The sequence below is a fragment of the Mesoplodon bidens genome (genome assembly GCF_964165515.1).
Source record: "Mesoplodon bidens genome assembly, chromosome: X".
NCBI classification, from domain to species: domain Eukaryota; kingdom Metazoa; phylum Chordata; class Mammalia; order Artiodactyla; family Ziphiidae; genus Mesoplodon; species Mesoplodon bidens.
Window position 1 is genome coordinate 46,338,939 of NC_138163.1, and position 19,865 is coordinate 46,358,803.

The following is a 19,865-nucleotide window of genomic DNA, read 5'->3' on the forward strand; positions in this document are numbered from 1 at the left end:
GATGAAGCTCTTATTAGTTGTAATGAAAAAGAGGCAAGGCTGGAACATCTTATGCCCAAAAGTAAGAAAGAACTTTAAAATGGAGGGCATGTCAGAAAGTCACAGGATCCAGCTTGAAGGGGCTCCCAAATCTAGGACAGGTTGAGCATCAAAATAAGTAATGATAGAATAAAAATTATGAATCATTGAAGAGAATGAGAATTTATGAGTCCATAATGATAACAAATAGACAGTAAATAGAAGAGAAGGGAGGCTCTTGCTTACAGTAGGGTTGAGTGGTATATGTGGAGGTAGTTGCCACTATCACAGTATTGAACAGTTGAGGCAAAAATCATAAATAGATATTATATCTAGGGAGAAATTTTGACGTGGAGTAGTATATATATTTGCATTATCTTAATGTGTCTTCCTGTAGCTTTGCTTATTAGTTACAAGGGGAAGAATAGTAACCATGCAGTGGAGAAACGAGGTAACAACTTGATGGGAAGATCAAAATTAACATAACTAGGGCTTCCCTGGTGGCGCAGTGGTTGAGAGTCCGCCTGCCGATGCAGGGGACACGGGTTCGTGCCCCGGTCTGGGAAGATCCCACATGCCGCGGAGCGGCTGGGCCCGTGAGCCATGGCCGCTGAGCCTGCGCGTCCAGAGCCTGTGCTCCGCGACGGGAGAGGCCACAACAGTGAGAGGCCCGCGTACCGCAGAAAACAAAAAATAATAATAAAAATTAACATAACTAATGAAGGGCAGATGAATATCATGGGCCTCCATATCTGAGAACACACCACTCATGGAGTATTCTATCTGGGGATGCATAACCTGAATCTAATTATGAAGAAACAGCAGACAAAAGAAGAAACATTCTTTTTTGTTTGTTTTTTAAATGGGAACGGCTAAATTTCTTCAAAAATGTCAAGGTTACGAAAAAAATAGGTTTAGAAACTGTTTCAGATTGAGGGAGAATAAAGAGATATAACAGTTAAATGCAATGCATAGTTTGGTCTGGATCCTATTTTGGAGGAGGAAAAATGCTATAAAGGATATTACTAAGTCAATTGATACAATTAGAACTTGTGGGCAGAAATAAAAATGTTACATCAATGCTCAATTTCCTGAAGGTGAGAACTGTACTATGGTTATATAAAAGAATATATTTAATTTTAGGAAATATTACACACTGAAGCATTTAGTGATAAAGGGACATGATAGATACAACTTATTCTCAAACACTTCAGAAAAAATACATAATTATACACACACACGCATACACACACAGCATACATACAGACAGCAAATGGGGCAAGACATTAACAATTGGTTCATCTGGGTAAATGTGGTTTTTCACCATTCTTGCAATTTTCCTATAAGTTTAACATTATTTCCAAACAAAAATTAGAAAAGTGCAAATGTAAGAACTTGCATGAAAGGAAATGAACAGAACTCGACAATACCAGATTTATAAAATGTTGGTATCAGACAGTAGTCTTGAATCAGGCATAGTGACATGTGAACTGGAAGGACATGGGAAATGAATGAGGTAGGAAGTGAGTAGAGAATGAATAAAGAGAAGATTAAAATTTTAAGTCTAGATGTCTAGAAGAATAGTGATAACAGGAAAAAATGGTTAGCTGTTGGAAAGCTTTACGGACAATTTCTTTAGATATTTTTTTCTGCTATAAAGCAGCCATCAGAGTTAAAAGACTGAGCCCAGACCCTGTTGGCTGCAAAATCTAACAGCAATCCTCCTGAATGAAGGAAGGAAGCTTTGAGGATCCATAAAGAAGTATGTGACTTTCTGGGTCACTCAAACCAAGGTGGAAAACACATGAACAGACGTGAGGATATGCTATTATTCTCTTTTTACAGGTAAAGACAGAAACGCAAAGTGTCTGTCTGCCTTCCTCACAGACACAAAGTAGAAGTGTACAGAGGAGCTGAAATCTGACCCTAACTCTATCTAATTTCAAAGTCTAAAATATCCCCACACTCACCATGATTACTTCTCTATGGAAGGACTACTCCTCCACATGCAATGCTCTCATATATAAATAAATAAATAAATACACACACACACACACACACACACACACACACACATAGCTTAGTCAAGAGCTTTGACCAGTAAATGCTAATTAAAATAATGCAATTTGGAATTCTCATTTGGAATGCAAGCAGCCACACCCCCTTCCTCATCAAATACTCCCATTTCCTACCTGGAGTCCTGGTGGTCCTTGATCTCCTTTCAAACCAGACAAACCAGGTTGCCCAGGTTGGCCTGGGTTTCCTCTCTCTCCTTTAATGCCCCCAATTCCAGGGAGACCCCGGGGACCTTCTGGACCTGCTAGACCTTGATAATGCACAACAAATAATCACATTTCAGTATAACATAAGAATAGCATCAAAGTCAGGCTTTTACATTATCCAAATACTATTAGTCATCTAAATACTATTAGTTTGCAGAATAAAATCCAGACTACATTAAAAATATAGATCCATGCTGACTCTCTAATGTAAACTGGGCTGGGTTCTTTTTGTTATTAACACTGGTTTGCAGACTCTTTTAGTTTGTATTTTACTATATATTTAATCCAATAAGCTCATATCTAAAGGAAGGACTTTGGACATTATAATAAAGATTGCTTCTGTAATCCTTAACTAAATGTTTAAGTGAACCAAAAGAGACACCATAGGACACTGTTCTCAAATTGGAAATGCATCAGAATACGCAGGAGGGCTTGTTAAAATAGATTCCTGGGTCTAACCCCAGAGTTCTGAATTTTGTTAGGCTGGAGAGGGGCCCAAGAATTTGCATTCTAACAAATGCCCTGTAGATAAACTAGTGTCCTGTAGCTAAAGTTGCTGGTTCATGACCACACTTCATAGGGCAATCAGGGATTCAAACCATTTGTCTCATTGTGATTAAAATAAAATTGCTTTACTTGTAAGTAGTTACTTTTATTCAGCTTGTATTACTATGTAATTAAGATAGTTATTTAAGCAAACTAATTGTTTAATTTCATTTTAGTGACATACTTAATACATGGGAATATTTTAGTGTCAGAAAGTTATTGATTCAATATAGTACTTTTGAATTTATTTTTAAAATGTTTTTGTATTATTTACATTTTAAATATTTCTGAAGAAAAATAAAGGATTTGGCATATAACTTCTGAATAAATAAAGTAATTTAAAAGGGGATTTGGTAAGCTCTTTCCTTATACTGTGTTTTAAACTTTTCTTTCTAAATAAAGATATCAGGTCCATTAAGCAACTAAGAAGATCTGATAAATGGCCACATTTTTTCACACTAGGTGGGAAATAGCTGTTACTTGCCTGTAGTGTGCTAAGCAATAGCTGAGGTGGAGACTAAGTAGTCCTGCCTTAAGAAGATAATTACGAAGCCCCAAATAATGAACAGCAACTAGTGAGTACTTATACCTTCTCTCCTCCAGTAATTTTAGCTTTTCACTGGTTTCAACAAAAAAGGAAAATATGTAGGGATTATTTTTGAAGGAAATAACATAGGCAAGTGAATTTAGAATACTGAGTTCATGCTTACAATATGCACAAAAGGTCTCCTTTTTGATCCTATCCTTTCCAATACTCTTATGACCCAGAATCAATGGCTACAGGCTAACAAGGTTAGGGTCATTTTTGTTAAAATTTGGGGCCTGATGGGGGAAGTGGTGAAACAAAGGAAAGAACAACTAATGATGATTTGGTTCTGTGTCCAGAATATTTCATCCTTTCAAAAAATGTCATTGGCAACCTAAATGAGGACTGTGAGACACTGTTTAAAAGCTGTGAATGCCTGAAACTTAGAAGCCAAGGTGTTCCCTGCCTGAGCTTAATGCTGTTCCCAACAAAGGACTAAGCCAGTTAAGAAGTTACCAAATCTGTCGTCTGTGGGATGGAAACTGGTTGAGGAGGAAAAGTCTTATTGGACTCTGGAGCTAGAATGCTGGGTTGGAATATTGGAAACTGGTTGAGGAGGAAAAGTCTTATTGGACTCTGGAGCTAGAATGCTGGGTTGGAATCCCAGTTCCATTAATCTTTAGCTGTTTGACCTCAGTAAGTTTATTAACCATCTTAGCCTCAATTTCCTCTTCTTTTAAATGGAAATAAGAATAGTACCTACCTTATCAGGTTGTTCCAAGAATTAAATAAGATAATATATATAATCACAGTGCCTGGCACATAGTAAGAATTATATAAGAAGTTTTAAACAATTATTATTATTACTAGTATTATCTTCATTATTAGTAAAACTGAGGGTAAGAACATATCTTTAAAATATAAACCTGTTTTTAGTCTTTCAGCTATATCTATGTGATTTCATAATATAACTGTTTTATCTGTCACATGAGAAAGAGGAAGCAGGTTCACAACAGTACAACAATCATTTTATCTTTAAACAGTTTTAATCATATAGTCACCCTAGCCCAGCAACCAGACAGAAACACTCAAAAATTCCCTTCCCAATCATAAAGAAAGGGTTGGGGTACTTTGAACTTAAACAAACAAATTAAAAACAACTTCTGAGTTCAAACCCCTTGATAGGGTTTTGTAAGAAAAATTGTTAGTCTCATCCATATGTATAATTTGGACTAGAAATCAGGTAGCAAATCAGGTTATTAAGAGAAAGGTAAACTATCTGTGAATCGGCCTAACAATGACTAGGGTAAGATTAAGAGGAAGAAAAAAAGGAACATTTTACACCCCGCTTCCCCAGTTTGAAAAGTAAACAGAACATTGTTATCATTTGGAAAAAAAGTAGGCATATTTTGGGCATTGCTCTGCTTGCAATTAAAAGGAAATTTGGGGAAATTTACATGTTATTAATTCAGACCTGTTGTTCTAGAGTCTCTCAAATTTAAATGACTGATTTGCTAATGATACAAGATTTATTTTTAACAATACTCAATAGTTACCCTCTTCCATTACTGAAAATAGCCATGAAAACACAGATCTGATCAATCTCAAGCAACAAAAATTCAAGAAAATAAAATCAATATACAGAGGTTACAAATGGGCCAGATGCCTGCCTAAATATCTTAATGCAGTCTTAAAGATAAAAATAAGTGTATTTCCACTTAAAATTCAACATGTTTCTATGTATGAATTACCTATTATAAATAATTGAAACCACAAAGACCTAATGTCATTTCAAACTTGATTATAAACAAGTCACATTACCTTCACCAAAATGTTAAATACCAGAGCAGGTAGTATTTGAGGATAACAGCACTCTTCAATGACTTCTGAATTATAGCAAAAAAAGTGCATTTCTCTTGTCACACATACAAAGCATTAAAAAAAAAAAAAAGAATTGACCAGTGAAGAGTCTAACCTTGAAAACCTGGGAAGATCAGAGTTCACCAAAGCCCAAAGATCGATGTTAGCAGTATCAGACATCACACAGTACAAAATAAGATTATGAGTTAGAAGTGGTTCACATTATAGCACAAGTTAAACAATAATCCTCTTTGCCAGCATTTCTTATACCTACAGCATAATCAGTATGCAAACAGAACCCTACAGGAGTATAGAGAGCCAAATATTTTAAAATAGAGCTTATTCTAGAAAATAAGCTGCTAATTTTCATTAATGCAAAAAATGCAAATCTCTACTGAAGACATGTTAACACTGCTACAGTGGCTTTCCAAAAGTTAGCACCTTCAAAACATTAAAGTTGGAAAGGTAGTACCACTTCACTGATAGCCTTCTATTCCTCTGGGTAAAAGTTTACCTTGGCCTCTGCCATTCTTTAGTAAAAACATGAGGTGCAAATTTATTGGTGTGTGCAGGCTGCTCCAAGGAGCTACAATTAAATTTAAAGGCCTTATTAGACAAATATACAAAGATCATAGGTGATCAAATAGAGAAATTAAAACACGAGTATACAATGGCCATTACCAACTGTACTTCTGTTTGTCTTCTTTGAAAATCATTCCATGAAGCCACATAGTTATTTTTAAAAATAATCCATCAAGAGGCGTTCTTCTGTGCATTATTACTTGTAATAAGTTACTCAAAGACAAAAAGCCAATATATGTTTGCTCACTATTGAACTCGAATTTTCCAAAGATATGAAGACCATCAGTGAAGGGGAACTTCAAAATATTTTGGCATGCAATATCCCACCCCAAACCACAGAAAATATCACATTTACTTTATATTATTCAATGCACATATTAAAATAGGCTATTAACTATTAAAAGAAGGATCATTAAATAAAAAGATAAAAAGCCTACAAACAGGACAACCCTTGGTTAATGTTAATTGACTATAAACACAATTTCCTTTTCTTACAAGTCTTGCTATGATTTATAAGCACTGAGGTTAGAAGAGAGAATAAATTGTGCTAGAGCACTGAATCCTAGGAATCAGAAGACCTAGGATCTATTCTTGGCTCTACTACTTATATCTATGGGATTCTGGGTAATTCAATCTCTCTGAGCTTGTTTTCTCACCCACATAATGGGAATAGTGTTGTCTGCCCTAACCTCCTTCAGAGTTGTTATAAAGATCAAATTCATTTTAAAAAATGTTGACCTCATATCTGCCATGTGCAAGATGCTACAGGGAACACAAAGATTAGCTAGACCCAAATTCTGCCTTCAAGGAGCTTATAATGAAAGTATGTTACATGATATAAATGGTGGTATGTCATATAAATATAAAACATTGCTATTACTACCTAGTAATAAAACTTCTAAAGCATTTGACAATTTGAAATTCAGGAGGCCAAAAATCAGCTTCTGTTTGTTTAAATGGTTTCTAAATCACATACAGCAAACTGACTCAAGACAACACTTTGAGCAGAGTCTGGCAACACAATTAGCTAGATAAATTAGAATTCCTACCAAAGATAATTCAGAGTTTGAGTAAAGACATTTTATATATGTGTTTGATATAGAAGGACCAAAACAAGAACTCTTAGAAAAATATGTCATTGAACTATATGATATTTCAGTCTGAGTAAGTAACAAGGAAAACTTCAGATCATATCATAGCAAAACTTCTAAGACTTTAATTTCTAAAAGGTAACATTTTAATGAGTTATATGCCAAGTCAATTTTGTATATGAGGCTCTCAATCCATTATTTCTCAAAAGATCTAACAAAGTTTAACTGAAAAACAAAATAAAACAAAAATCTCAAGTCTTGTATATACGTGGTAATAACTAAAGATAAGCTGATGAATTGATTGGTAAATTTTAAATCCAGTTTCCACTTAAGGTTGTAGTCTTCAACTGTTGCAAAGAAGAGAACGCTGCAGATACCAGATTCCAATAACTATGTAATTTAGAGTACATCTGGTAAATAAGCTGTCAAATTGGTTTTAAAGTAACGTGGCTACTTTCCTTTTTCTTCTTTGAATATATTCTAGTGCCTCAGAAGAAAACAATATTCTAGCTGACAGTAAAGTCTGGAAGTGATCAAGGCAGCAGACTTCTATGTAAGTCAGATAGGGCAGGACTCAAAATTACTTCAAAGAATACCCTAGTCTTCTCTTTATCTTGGCAATAGTTAAACATCATGTGTTTGTCTTAATCTTTTTGATGACATCCATTTAGGTAAAACACAAGAAGCAGTTAGTAGGGGTTGATGGAGCTTTTGAGTTAACAGAAAACAAGAAAGTGCAGTCAAGGCCCAGTCTGCTATCTATAAGCGTCTCCTAAAATGGCAGAAGCAGCTTTGCTCCATCACTTATCATATTTATAACTAGAATAAGAGGCCAGATCATAAGCATCAAGCTATATAACTGCCTTTGTGGAAAGATGATACATGTTACTAGTAGAACAGACACTTAACGGAGTACTGGAGAGCCCCAAGTCAGATTCCCAGTTATGCCAGTAACTAACAATATGACCTTGAGCAAGCTTATTAACCTCTTTGGGTCTTAGTTTTCTCATCTGTGACTAAACTTTAGACAGGTTTCTCTGAGCCCTCTTCTCAACTAGGCCTCACCCCTTGGGCCCTGGCCTTGGTCTGTTGAGTCCAGTTTTAGCAAGAATCCTGCTAAGTCAGTTTAGGGAGAGCCTCCCCACCCTTGATATCTGATCAAGTTCCTCATTCCTTATCCTGATGTCTAAGTCCTTGGACTGCCTTTAGCAAGAACTCTAATAGGCCAGTTTAGCAAGAATCTGCTTACCCTTGATGTCTCCTTTTAGTAATTTTTCATCCACTGACTCCTTCACTCTGCTAGTGGACTATAAATCTCCATTTGACTTTGTTGTACTCAGAGCTGAGCTCAGTCTCTCTCTCCTATTACAATAGTCTCTCCCCTAATGCAATAGTCTTGAATAAAATCTGTCTTGCTATCATCAACAAGTGTCTCATGAATACCTCTTTGACAAATGTAAAAGTTAGGTCCTTCTAGATTGATAATCTATGGTTATAGGAAATGATGGGTTTGTGGGGGAGTGATAAACCAGGGAATTGATTCACACAGATAGATGGCTTCCTAAAAAGAATCTTGAAAAATTATGAATTTTAAAATCATAAGAAGAGAAAATTTCCTGCCATTTCCAATAGCCAGAACTCAGGATTATTCTTTTTCCCCTTTTAGTTACTCCTTAGAAATTTGAAAAGGGCTATTTATCTTGAAAAATAATAAACACATTCAGATATTTGTGGTTCTTTTTACTCCTGATTAGGTGAACATCTTTTAATATGAATCAGCAGTTTTCTAATGGGCAGCACTTGGTAACTGTTCTTGGGTGTGGACTTTTTATATGTATAGGATGAAAATAAGATTAAGAGGTTTCTAATCTGTGCTGTTGCACTGACTTTCTTTTTTACTCTGTGCCTATTAGTCCATTTACATAGCAGTAGAATTTAAAACTTTGTGACAAACCAAAATGTGAAGATGGGATGGTTTGAAAAATTACAAGAGGTATGGCTCATCAAGAATTGCATATTTGCAGGATCTGATAATACATATTATTGTTTAAAAAGAATGTTTTTTTGAAGAATAGTTCAATTTCATTTACATTAACAGATATGAGGCAAAAATAGGAAATACACTCTAAAGGTAAACGTAAAATAGTATACAATATACTTTTGAGTACTAAAAATTTTCAACTAAAAATGACACAGATATATGAATTTTAAAATGATATATCAGTTTTCCTAATTAGGTAATTTTGAGTTATTCCAATAGACAGAAAAACTGGACTCTGCAAGTTCCTGAAAACTTTCAGAGATAGATCAACATGTAAGAATTGAATTGGCATATATGCTCTTAAAATATATTCAAACACTTGAAAATATTAGGTACAGGTGTATATACACCTATATACACACATATACATACACTATATATGTGTATATAAATAATATACACATACATATATATATATATATATAAATATAAGAAAAGTTTCATACTTCATGCAGATACTACTTTGGAGTTAAGGAGCTAACCTGTAGGACCTGGATAGGGATCAAAGTTCACCAAGGCCCAATGTCATCATTAATAAAAAGGAAAAATATCAAAATTGTTAGAAATATCAAGAAACTAAAGCATTACACTAACTTCTTTCAAGTTAAACTTTAATTCAATAAAAGAATATTCTGCAAGCTCATATTCATGCATCTGTATATAAACCAAATTATCACCACTTCACATCAACACCAAAATAAAAACAACACATGTAACATATTTTGAAAGACCAAAAATCATTTTTATAATAATTATTACTATGAGTGTAGATGACAACAATCAATTCTAAGAGCAATTGGGTTTAAAATTCCATTTTAATTTGTAGTTTATGAACAAATCGATAAGTCACAAATACTCATCAGATGTGTGTTCTTCTTCTGACTACTTTTGTTATTATTTCTTTTAGAAACAGTAATTTTTAAAGAACCTTTGTGACTGATGTCTTTATGTTGACATATTTCAGAGTAATGTTCAGCATTGAGCTCTATTACTGGTAAGAATAAACAGCCACAGTGTTGATTAAAATACAAACAAGGATAATAGTTTGGTTTATTTGAACTATTGCATGCATAACCAAGCAAGATATTTGTGTCAATTCTTTACATTACATGCAAGAGAATTAACATGGCTGAGGAGATTTTCACTGCTTTTCTTCAGTAGTAAACCAAAGTAAAACTTTAAATCACACTCTCTATAAACAGTCAAATCAGATCAGATAAAATCTAGTTTTGAAAATGATCTTCTGAACAAAGTATGTGATCCCATTTAATTCATGTTTTTAGAGCACATCGTATTAAAACTGACTGCAATCACTTCAGAGTTTATGGAAATTTTCACTTTTAAATACGTTTAAAAAATGGGTCAGAGACCTTCAAAGGATAAAAAGGCAATTGCTTTGGTTTTTTTTAATCTTACATTTCTCTTATTTTTAAAAAATCAATGAGGGCCAAGTTTTCAATAATTAGAAATATAAAACTTGAATATCAAGTCTCAAGAATGTATTAATAATCTATCTTCAGTGATTGAGCTCAGCGACATTAATTCAGGATGAAAATGAGTGTTTCCAAGCTTACTAAAATGAAATGACACAGCACAAACACAAAATAAAAAGTGAACATTGGATGCAAAACTGAGACTACTAGAGCAATTAACACAAGACAAATGAGGTATAGACATGAAGCTGGTATGAAGAGATCACTATTCAATTTAATCATGCTGTGATGTTGAAGATAAATTTGATTGCCTAGCTCCTAGAGAAGATAAAATTTCTTTATTGTGCTTGGTGACATTTGCTGATCATATGACAGAACCATAGCAACACTTTTGGTATGGACCACAAGCATCTATTTGGTGATCACTAAAATGATTTCTGTGATGACATGCTGAGAAGCTCACATTAAAAATGCAGATGACATTTTGCTGCCAGGTTATCAGTATAGCTTTATGTTTAATAAAACGACTAATAAATCCACTATTTCTTTTTTTCCTCCAAGTTGGTATGTTTTAGTTCAACTTTAAATGATGAAACGCATTACTGAAAAGAATTATTAGATGTCATGGAAATGGATGGAGCTATGAATAAAATAAGCTCTTTCTTTTTAAGAAGTTCTTTGGATTATAGATTCTAAAGTCCTAAAGACTGAATAACCTACCAGCAAAATGAAATAAATGGACTAATAAATAGACCACTCCCCTACCACTCATGTACATACCTGGTCTCCCCGGAGGACCTTGGGGCCCAGGGTTGCCTTTAGGGCCTTCCAGAGCTGGACCTGGAGAACCAGGAGGGCCTGGGGGACCCTGCAGACCAGGGAAACCATGAAAGCCTGGTTCACCCTTTGGACCTGGAAGGCCAGGGTTTCCTGGAATGCCAGGTAATCCTCCATCACCCTTTTGACCTATGAAAGTGAAGTCATGTTAGAGAACACATTAAATGATACTGAATATCAGGCTTGTCTGTAAGACTAAAGCTGCTCCCACTTACTAGAAGAAGTAATGGAATTTACTGAGGTCATTTCTACATCCTACCAAATCCCCAGCCCATCCAGAAAACCCATACTGTTATTTCTATGTATAGAAATATAGAAACAATAATAACTTGCATCCTAAAAGATATCCTTTGTATTAGGACATAAAGCAATGATCACATGACCAGTAGTTATGAGAAAAAGGGAGAAAAAAATAGAAAAGTATAAAATATCTGCAACAATAGGTTGGAGATAGCTGGAGGAAATTCCTAACACAAATGTTTTGAGACTAATTTTTGAGACCATTGGAAGATATGGATCTTCAACGGTTGCTGTGTGTCCCCGAAGACCATTCTATCCAAGATTTAGAAACACAATCTAGATAAACTCTTTTCAACACCTTTTCTACACCACCGACATGCTTGAGAGCAATAAAACAGTCGCACATTAGAGTAATAATTTTTATGTTGGATTCATGAAAAAAACACAGGGATTTCTAAGTGATCTATGTGTAGTTTGAAAAAAGTCTCCATAGAATAGCCAATGGTCATTTCAGAACATAAACATACATATCTGTACACACATTCAGTCATTTAATTGACTACTTGATGCTTACAATAATAGTAAGAACAAATGAGGGAAGGCAGATGTGTGTGCACACCTACCCATCCAAAATGCAAGATGTAAATTAAGATGGAGTTTTCAATAGACATTTTTATTATTGGTACATATTTCTACAGTTTTCTTATATTACCTTGGTTTTGGTTTCCATGGGGAGAAAAAAGTGTTTTTCTTCTGGCTAAAAGGGTTTTTAAAAACTTAGTGAAATCTACCTCTTCGTACAATTTTGCTTTCTTTTAAAAAATTTTTTTTTATTTTAACATCTTTATTGGAGTATAATTGCCTTACAATGTTGTGTTAGTTTCTGCTGTATAACAAAGTGAATCAGCTATATGTATGCATATATCCCCATATCCCCTCCCTCTTGCGTCTCCCTCCCACCCTCCCTATCCCACCCCTAACATTTATTTATGAGGTTAATGAAGAGATATCTATATGTAAATGTTCTTAATGGTGTATTTTTTATAGTACAACTCTTTATACTAAGTTGCTAATTAGGAAATGCTTTAAGATGTAACTCTAGCTTTGAGTCGTCTGGGGTTGTATGTATAGATGAATAAGTATGTGTACTGGAGAATATTATATTTTATGGACTGATTTAGCATGCTTCATTAAAGCTTACCAGAAAGTCCTGGAAGTCCAGGGGGTCCTGGGATTCCAAAGCCTGGTTGACCTGTTAGAGCATAAACCAAAAATTCTCAAATAGATAATAATAACTGAAACAAGGACAAATTATTTTTGGATCATTTAGGTTTCTCGTAAGTGCTGCAATGTATATTATATGAAACACGAAGACATTTCCAACATGGAACTACAATTCTAACATGAGAAAACCATATAAACTTATATTCTATTTGTGATGAGTGTTATCCTTAAAAACTCATGTCATATGAATATATGTGTGTATATATAAATGGAATAGAGATTGCATAGTGAAAGGAGGTCATCCAGAGTAGTTGACTTCTTGATGACAAGAAGTTGTCCAGGTAGCTTCTTGACATGAAAAATTGAACAAGAAAGGATATGGAGTTTTTCATAAGAGGGAGGCAACTTTATCAATAAATGTGAGGTAATATTCTCAGGACGGAGTGCAAGAAGGTAATTAGGAAGGGAAAAGTATGTGGTAGCTTAGAGGGTAAGAAAGAAGATACAATTTCAGTATGGGTAAAAAAGGGCAAAAGTTAAAGTAGACAAGGAAGAAATTAGAAAATTAAGGACAATTAAAAAATATAGCACCTGGTTCACCCTTCTGTCCAGCTGGTCCAGGAATACCATCTTGACCTGGTTTGCCTTTTTCACCTGGAGGCCCTGGTGGCCCAGGACGACCACCACCACCTGAAGAACAGAGTACAGCAGGTTACACCTATCTTCCCAATTCCCTTTTCCTTCCATATCCCCAATTCTTTCCATTTTGGCTTCAAACAGTTCTACCCAAAAGACACAAAGTGTCTCTGGGACACTCCTTTAAATCATGAAATCTTGTGGAAAAGAAATACAGGATAATTTGAGAATAAGGAACTGCTTTATCATTCATTCAGTATTCAAAACATTTCACTTTCTCATTTTAATCTACCTTTAGAATATATAAGAAAGCAAGATGTGCATGTGTGGGGGGATGGAAGTGGGGTGAATTATAGGCCTTGTATGGGGCCAAAGGAAGTGATTTGCTTTAGAATTCAGTAAACAAAGAAAACTACACCTTGCCATTCTAAAATAATCAGAGTGTCTACCTACTATTATAGGATACTTGAAATAACTCTCCTTGGAAAAAGTGAGCCCCCAAAATAAGGTCCCATAATAATAATTTTAAGCAACTTTTATTAAGAATTGTTCACTTCGTACCTAACAGGTAGTATTAAGTGAATGATCACCATGCTTCTTTGTCTTGAAAATGTTCACAGCTCCCAGAAATGATTTGACTTTCCAAAAATGAATAAAGCCTTAGTTTAACAGAACAGCAAACCCTTATTTTTCATTCTTACCTACAGGACCAGGTTCTCCTGGAAGGCCAGGGTTCCCAGGAGGACCATTAATACCTTTTGGTCCAGGAAGGCCTGGGGTTCCTAGGGTAAAGAGCTCAATTTAATGATAAAAGAAAAACCGCACTGCTTTGAGAGCTACAATTCAAATTTACAATTTAGAGTGTTAGCATAGAAACAGTGAAGAATAGAAAGAAAACCCAAAAAGATGCTGGTGTTTGCTTGATGATTTAAGAATAATTTTAAGTTTTAAATTGATTTATTCAGAGGTTGACATTATTTTATATTCATAATAAAAACAATTATCACCATATTATACTGGTAGAATTAATTGGTAGGATTCCATTGTATGGATATACCAAATTTTTAAGAATCCATTCATTTCTTGTTGGACATTTGGGTTGTTGTCAGGTTTTAGCTATCATGAATATCTATTCTATTTATGGAAACCTGGTCTACTTAGCTATTATGAGTAATGCTGCTATGAATATCTCTGTGCTGGTATTTTTGTAGACATAAATCTTAATTTATCTTGGGTAAATACTTGGATAGGAGTGAAACTGCTGAGTCACAGAATAGGTATATGCTGTGATTTATAAACAAACAAACAACAATATTTGGGAATTCCACTTGCTCCAGATCCTTGTACAACATATGGTGATACCAGTTGTTTTAATAATAGCCATTCTAGTAGAAATGTAGTGCTACCTCATTGTGGTTTTAATTTGCATTTCTTTGGTAGCTAATGATATTGATCACTTTTGCACGTGTTTATTGAACATCCGTGAATCTTCTTTTGTGAAATGTACGTTCCAAGTCTTCAGCATTGAGAAAAATGGATTGCATGTCTTGTTACTATTAAGTTGTAGAAGTTCTTTATATATCCCAGATATCAGTCATTTATGAGATACATGTTTTGTAAGTATCTTCTCCTAGTCTATAGCTTCCCTATTCATTTTCTTAATGGTGTCTTTCGATGAGCACAAGAAAAGAACTGTTTCTTTAAAATAAAAAAAGAGTGTGGAGCAATTGGACATCTGTATGAAAAAAAATGAACCTTGACCCCTAATCACACCATAAAACTATTCTTCTTCGAGGCAAACCATAAACCTAAATATAAAACCTTAAACCTTAAACATTGAAAGTTACAGAAAAAATTAGAATATTTCCATAAACCTGAGTAGGCAAACATTTCTTGAATAGGACACAAAAAGCACTAACCATGAAAGAAGAGTAAGAAAGGACTTTATTAACATCACATGACAGCATTAAGAGAGTGAAAGGCAAATTTGAGACAGAAAGAATCTATTTGTAATACATATCCAGAATATATGAAGAACTGCTCTGAATAATAAGAAAAAAGGCAAACAACTCATTAAATAAGAGCAAAAAAACTTGGAGCAGGCACTTCATAAATATGTCAAATGGCCAATAAGTATATGAAAAGGTGTTTAACATTGTCATTCATTAGGAAAATGTAAATTAAAACTTCATTGAGATACCTCTATATACCCACAAGAATTGCTAAAATTAAAAAGACTGACAGTATCAAGTGAGGTGAGGATACAGGCAACTGGACATTTCACAACACAAAGTACTAACTACTATATGATTATGGCAAGCCACCAGGAGCCACCCATGGACATTCATACATTGCAGGTGGGACTGCAATGTATAAAATCACTTTGGAAAACTGGCACCATCTACTAAAGTTAAATGTACACCTACCCTCTGATTCAGTAATTCTACCACTAAGTTTTTGTGAGAGAAATGAGTACACGTGTCCCCCAAAAGACGTGTCAAAGAATGTTAATAGCATCTTTTCCCTTAATAGTCCCAAACTGGAAACAACCCAAAAGTCCATCAAGAAGAGAATGGGTAATTGATTATGGTTTATTTCTTCAATGGAATATTATGGAGCAATGATAAAAAAAAAACAAAAAACCTGCTGACTGGCAACAAGATAAATGAATCTTACATTCATAATGATGAGTGAAAGAAGCTAGACACAAAGATATATACTGTATCATTCCATTTATGTGAATTTCAAAAACAGGTAAAATTAACTGGTGGTGATAGAAGTCATAGTAGTGGTTACCTGGGGAAGGGGGGTGCCACTGTGAAGGGGCGTAGGTAAACTTCATGGGGTAAGGGAACTGTTTTATACCTTGATATGTGTGGTGGGTACATGGATATATATATATATATATATATATATATATATATATATATATATATATATATATAGGTAAAAACTCATTTATTGTCTTGTACATGTTATTGTATGCTATACTTTAATAAAAAGGTTAAGGAAAAGATAACCAAAGGTCCACTGCATCCATGCCACTGTACAATCCAAAAAACAAACAAACAAAAAAATAAATACAGGTGTAAACAGAGCAGGCACTATAACAATTGAGTTCAGACCACCTACTTGACTACAGTGCTTAAGTCCCTTTGCTTGCATGACTCAGTCCTTATCATTTGAATGAACTGCATGATTGTTCTACCAACAGCTACCCACCGTGTACCTGAGTACAACATTCTAAGGGAATCAGCAGCAGGCTAGGGCTTAGCAGTGTACATTACCACCTAGAAAAATAGTAAGGCCTCTTAGTTGACTTGTGGCTAGCAGTCAAAGACTCAAAAGTGCTCTCTGCCCACAGGATATTGTCCTGCTGAGTTGGTAATGCCCACTTTCATTTTATACAGAAAGAAATTTGGGCAAAAATGTTAAAGAGCTAGTTCGAGATTGCTTTGCTGGTCCGTAGCTGATTGAGAAATAGAACAGAAGTCTGTCAATTAAGAAGTTGCTTTGTGACATGGGTTACAGTAGATAAGAAAGGAGAGAAGGAAGCATTTAAGAAAAGTAATATTACCAGGGAATCCAGGAAGGCCTGGTTGTCCTTTTGCTCCAGGGGTCCCTGGCAATCCAGGCAAACCAGTATCTCCCATAGCACCTTTGATACCAGGGTTCCCTGGGTATCCCGGCAGACCAGGTTCACCCTTAAAACATGAATAGGAAGATAAAAATGAAGTCTCTACATGACTCAGATTTTATAACAACATAAAATTATTCATAGAGCTTTTACTGTATGTCAGGCACTCTGCTAAGTGCTTTACATAAATTGCTTCATTTAATCATCACAACAGCCTTTTGGGTTAGGCTTTATCATCTCCATTTATAAATGAGAAAACTGAATCTTGGAGAACTCAAGTGCCTAAGGTCTCTGGTAAGTAGCAGAACTGGGATTTGAACCAAGATCTGTCAGACTCCAGAGCTCATGCTATTCCCATGATATGTAGATGCATTATTCTCATTAATCCTAACTCTGTAAGAAATATACTATTATTATCCCCATTTGATGGTAATGCAGCTAACAAGTGGTAGAATCTGAGTTTGGGTCCAGGCAGTTTGATTTCAGAACCTTTGATCATCATGCCTAGTATACTACAATGAAATTCATTGCTTACAATAAGCATGTCAAACAATAATTACAGTAGGTTCTATTGTAAAAGGGAAATTTCATCTTAACATGAAGAAGTCTATCAGTTCTTCAGTGGACATCTCAAATCCCATTTCCTCCATGAAGACTTCCAGGACAGAGAGCCTACCCTAAAAATTTAGGGTAGGTTCTTATTCCATTATGTTTATAATGCTTTCATATATGCATGTCTTGACTCTTCAATTACACTGAAAACTTCTTTGGGGTCAGAGATAATTCATATATAACCACTTTTGCTCAACGAACATTTGCATTATTTTCTTCTAATAAAGTCTTAGAAGAATTCATACCCACTTTCACAATTAAAACAAGTTTTTCCCAACAACAATGAGAATATATGTCATAACACTAAATCTACCACAGTGTTCACTGCTCTGCTCATGAGGACCATGACCTGTCCAACAAAGTGTTCAACACCACCTGCTGAATACTTTCTTTTTCATTTAGTGCTTATGCTTGTCTAGGTGAGTAAGATCATATATTTGTGACTCAAGTGTTTCCGCACTACGGTAAAAGCTTTTTAAACTAATGACTTTTCTCCTTACTTCCGTTTCTTAAAAAACAATTAACAATCTTGGGCTTGGAATATATGTATTTCTGTCTGAACCAATATAAATCAAATATCTAGCACATTTTTACACACATAATAGGTATACAATTGAATTTTGGATTGAACTGGTTCCAGCTTAGGTACTTACACAGAAAAGCTTTGAATAAACTATCATAATTCTTCTTGTTATTCATGAACCAATGACATATATCAAAATTAAAAAATAACAAGAAGAAAATTCAATTATTCTGCTAATGGTAAACATGAAATGCAGTAGATAAACTTCTGATTATTTATAATGAAGTATGTTAAATTCTACAAATAACCCCAAATTGTAATTTTGACCAGTTCTTGTTCCCTTCTTACCACCATATGGCCCTACTCCTTCAAACCAAGTGAACTGTAAAAAAGAAAGTAAGTTTTCACTAGGACTTCTGAAAAGTACTACAATTTGCTAGTTTAAGTTTCACCTAAACTTTTATTATTCATACACTTGCAAAAAAAATAATGAGCTTCTAAAAAGATAAGCAAGAAGATAATGAAAACTAGTACTCAGAAAATCAACAACCTGGGAAGAATCCTATAAATACTCTGAGAAGGGAAAATTCTAGTCTATTAATACTCTCAGCAAAAGCTAGGCAAGACTTAAACCACACTTATCCATACACTTAAAACACAAATATCTATATTTATTCTAATGTCAAGCTTTGATATAATTATTTTTTAAATTTAGATATAATTGACATATTATATTAGTTTCAGGTATACAACATAATGATTCAATATGTGCATATATTGTGAAACGATCACCATAGTAAGTCTAGTTAGTATCCATCACCATACAGTTATAAAGTTTTTGTTCTGGTGAGGAAAAGTTTTAAGCAATTTTCAATATACAATACAATTTATTAACTATAGTCACCATGCAGTATATTACATCCCCATGACTTACTTAATTTATTGCTAGAAGTTTGTACTTTTTAACCCCTTTCACCTATTTCACCCACCCCCATCCTCCCCTGCCTCTGGCAACCACCAATATATTCTCTGTATTCATGAGCTTGGTTTTTGTTTGTTTTAATTTTATTTGTTTTTAGATTCCACATATAAATGACATCATATGGTATCTGTTGTTCTCTGTTTGACTTATTTCACTTAGCGTAATACCCTCAAGGTCCATCTATGTTATGACAAATGGCAAGGTTTCATTCTTTTTTATACACCACTTCTTTATCCATTCATCCATCAGTGGACATTTAGGTTGCTCAGCCATTGTAAATAATGCTGCAAGAAACATGGGGGTGCATATATCTTTTCCAGTTAGTGTTTTCATTTTCTTTGGATAAATACCCAGAAGGGGAACTGCTGGATCATATGGTAGCTCTATTTTTAATTTTTTGAGGAACCTGGATACTGTTTTCAGTCCCAGTAACAGTGTGCAAGAGTTCCTTTTGTCCACATCTTTGCCAACACTTGTTATTTTTTGTTTTTTTTTTGATAATAGCCATTCAAAAAGGTATGAGGTGATATCTCATGATTTTGACTTGCATTTTCCTGATGATTAGTGATACTGAGAACCTTTTCATGTACCTATTGGCCATAGGTATGTCTTTTTTTGAAAAATGTCTATTCAGATTCCTTGCTCGTTTTTTAATCAGATTGATTTTTTTGGTATTGAGTTGTATGGGTTCTTTATATATTTTAGATATTAACCCCTAATCAGATATATGATTTGCAAATATTTTCTCACACTTAGTAGGCTGCCTTTTCATTTTGTTGGTTTCCTTTCCTGTGC

At 34.5% G+C, this 19,865-nt stretch overlaps 1 protein-coding gene across 1 annotated transcript in view; it reads right to left on the reverse strand.

The window, feature by feature from the left end:
- Positions 1–19,865, reverse strand: part of COL4A5 (collagen type IV alpha 5 chain) — a 237,607-nt gene that overhangs the window by 16,532 nt on the left and 201,210 nt on the right. Inside the window, exons 37-42 of the mRNA XM_081223198.1 lie at positions 16,894–17,020; positions 14,018–14,098; positions 13,272–13,370; positions 12,658–12,708; positions 11,156–11,345; positions 2,211–2,358 (exon numbers count right to left, since the gene is read on the reverse strand). Of these exons, the coding sequence (XP_081079324.1) occupies positions 2,211–2,358; positions 11,156–11,345; positions 12,658–12,708; positions 13,272–13,370; positions 14,018–14,098; positions 16,894–17,020 (696 nt within the window). The remainder of the gene's footprint in view (positions 1–2,210; positions 2,359–11,155; positions 11,346–12,657; positions 12,709–13,271; positions 13,371–14,017; positions 14,099–16,893; positions 17,021–19,865) is intronic.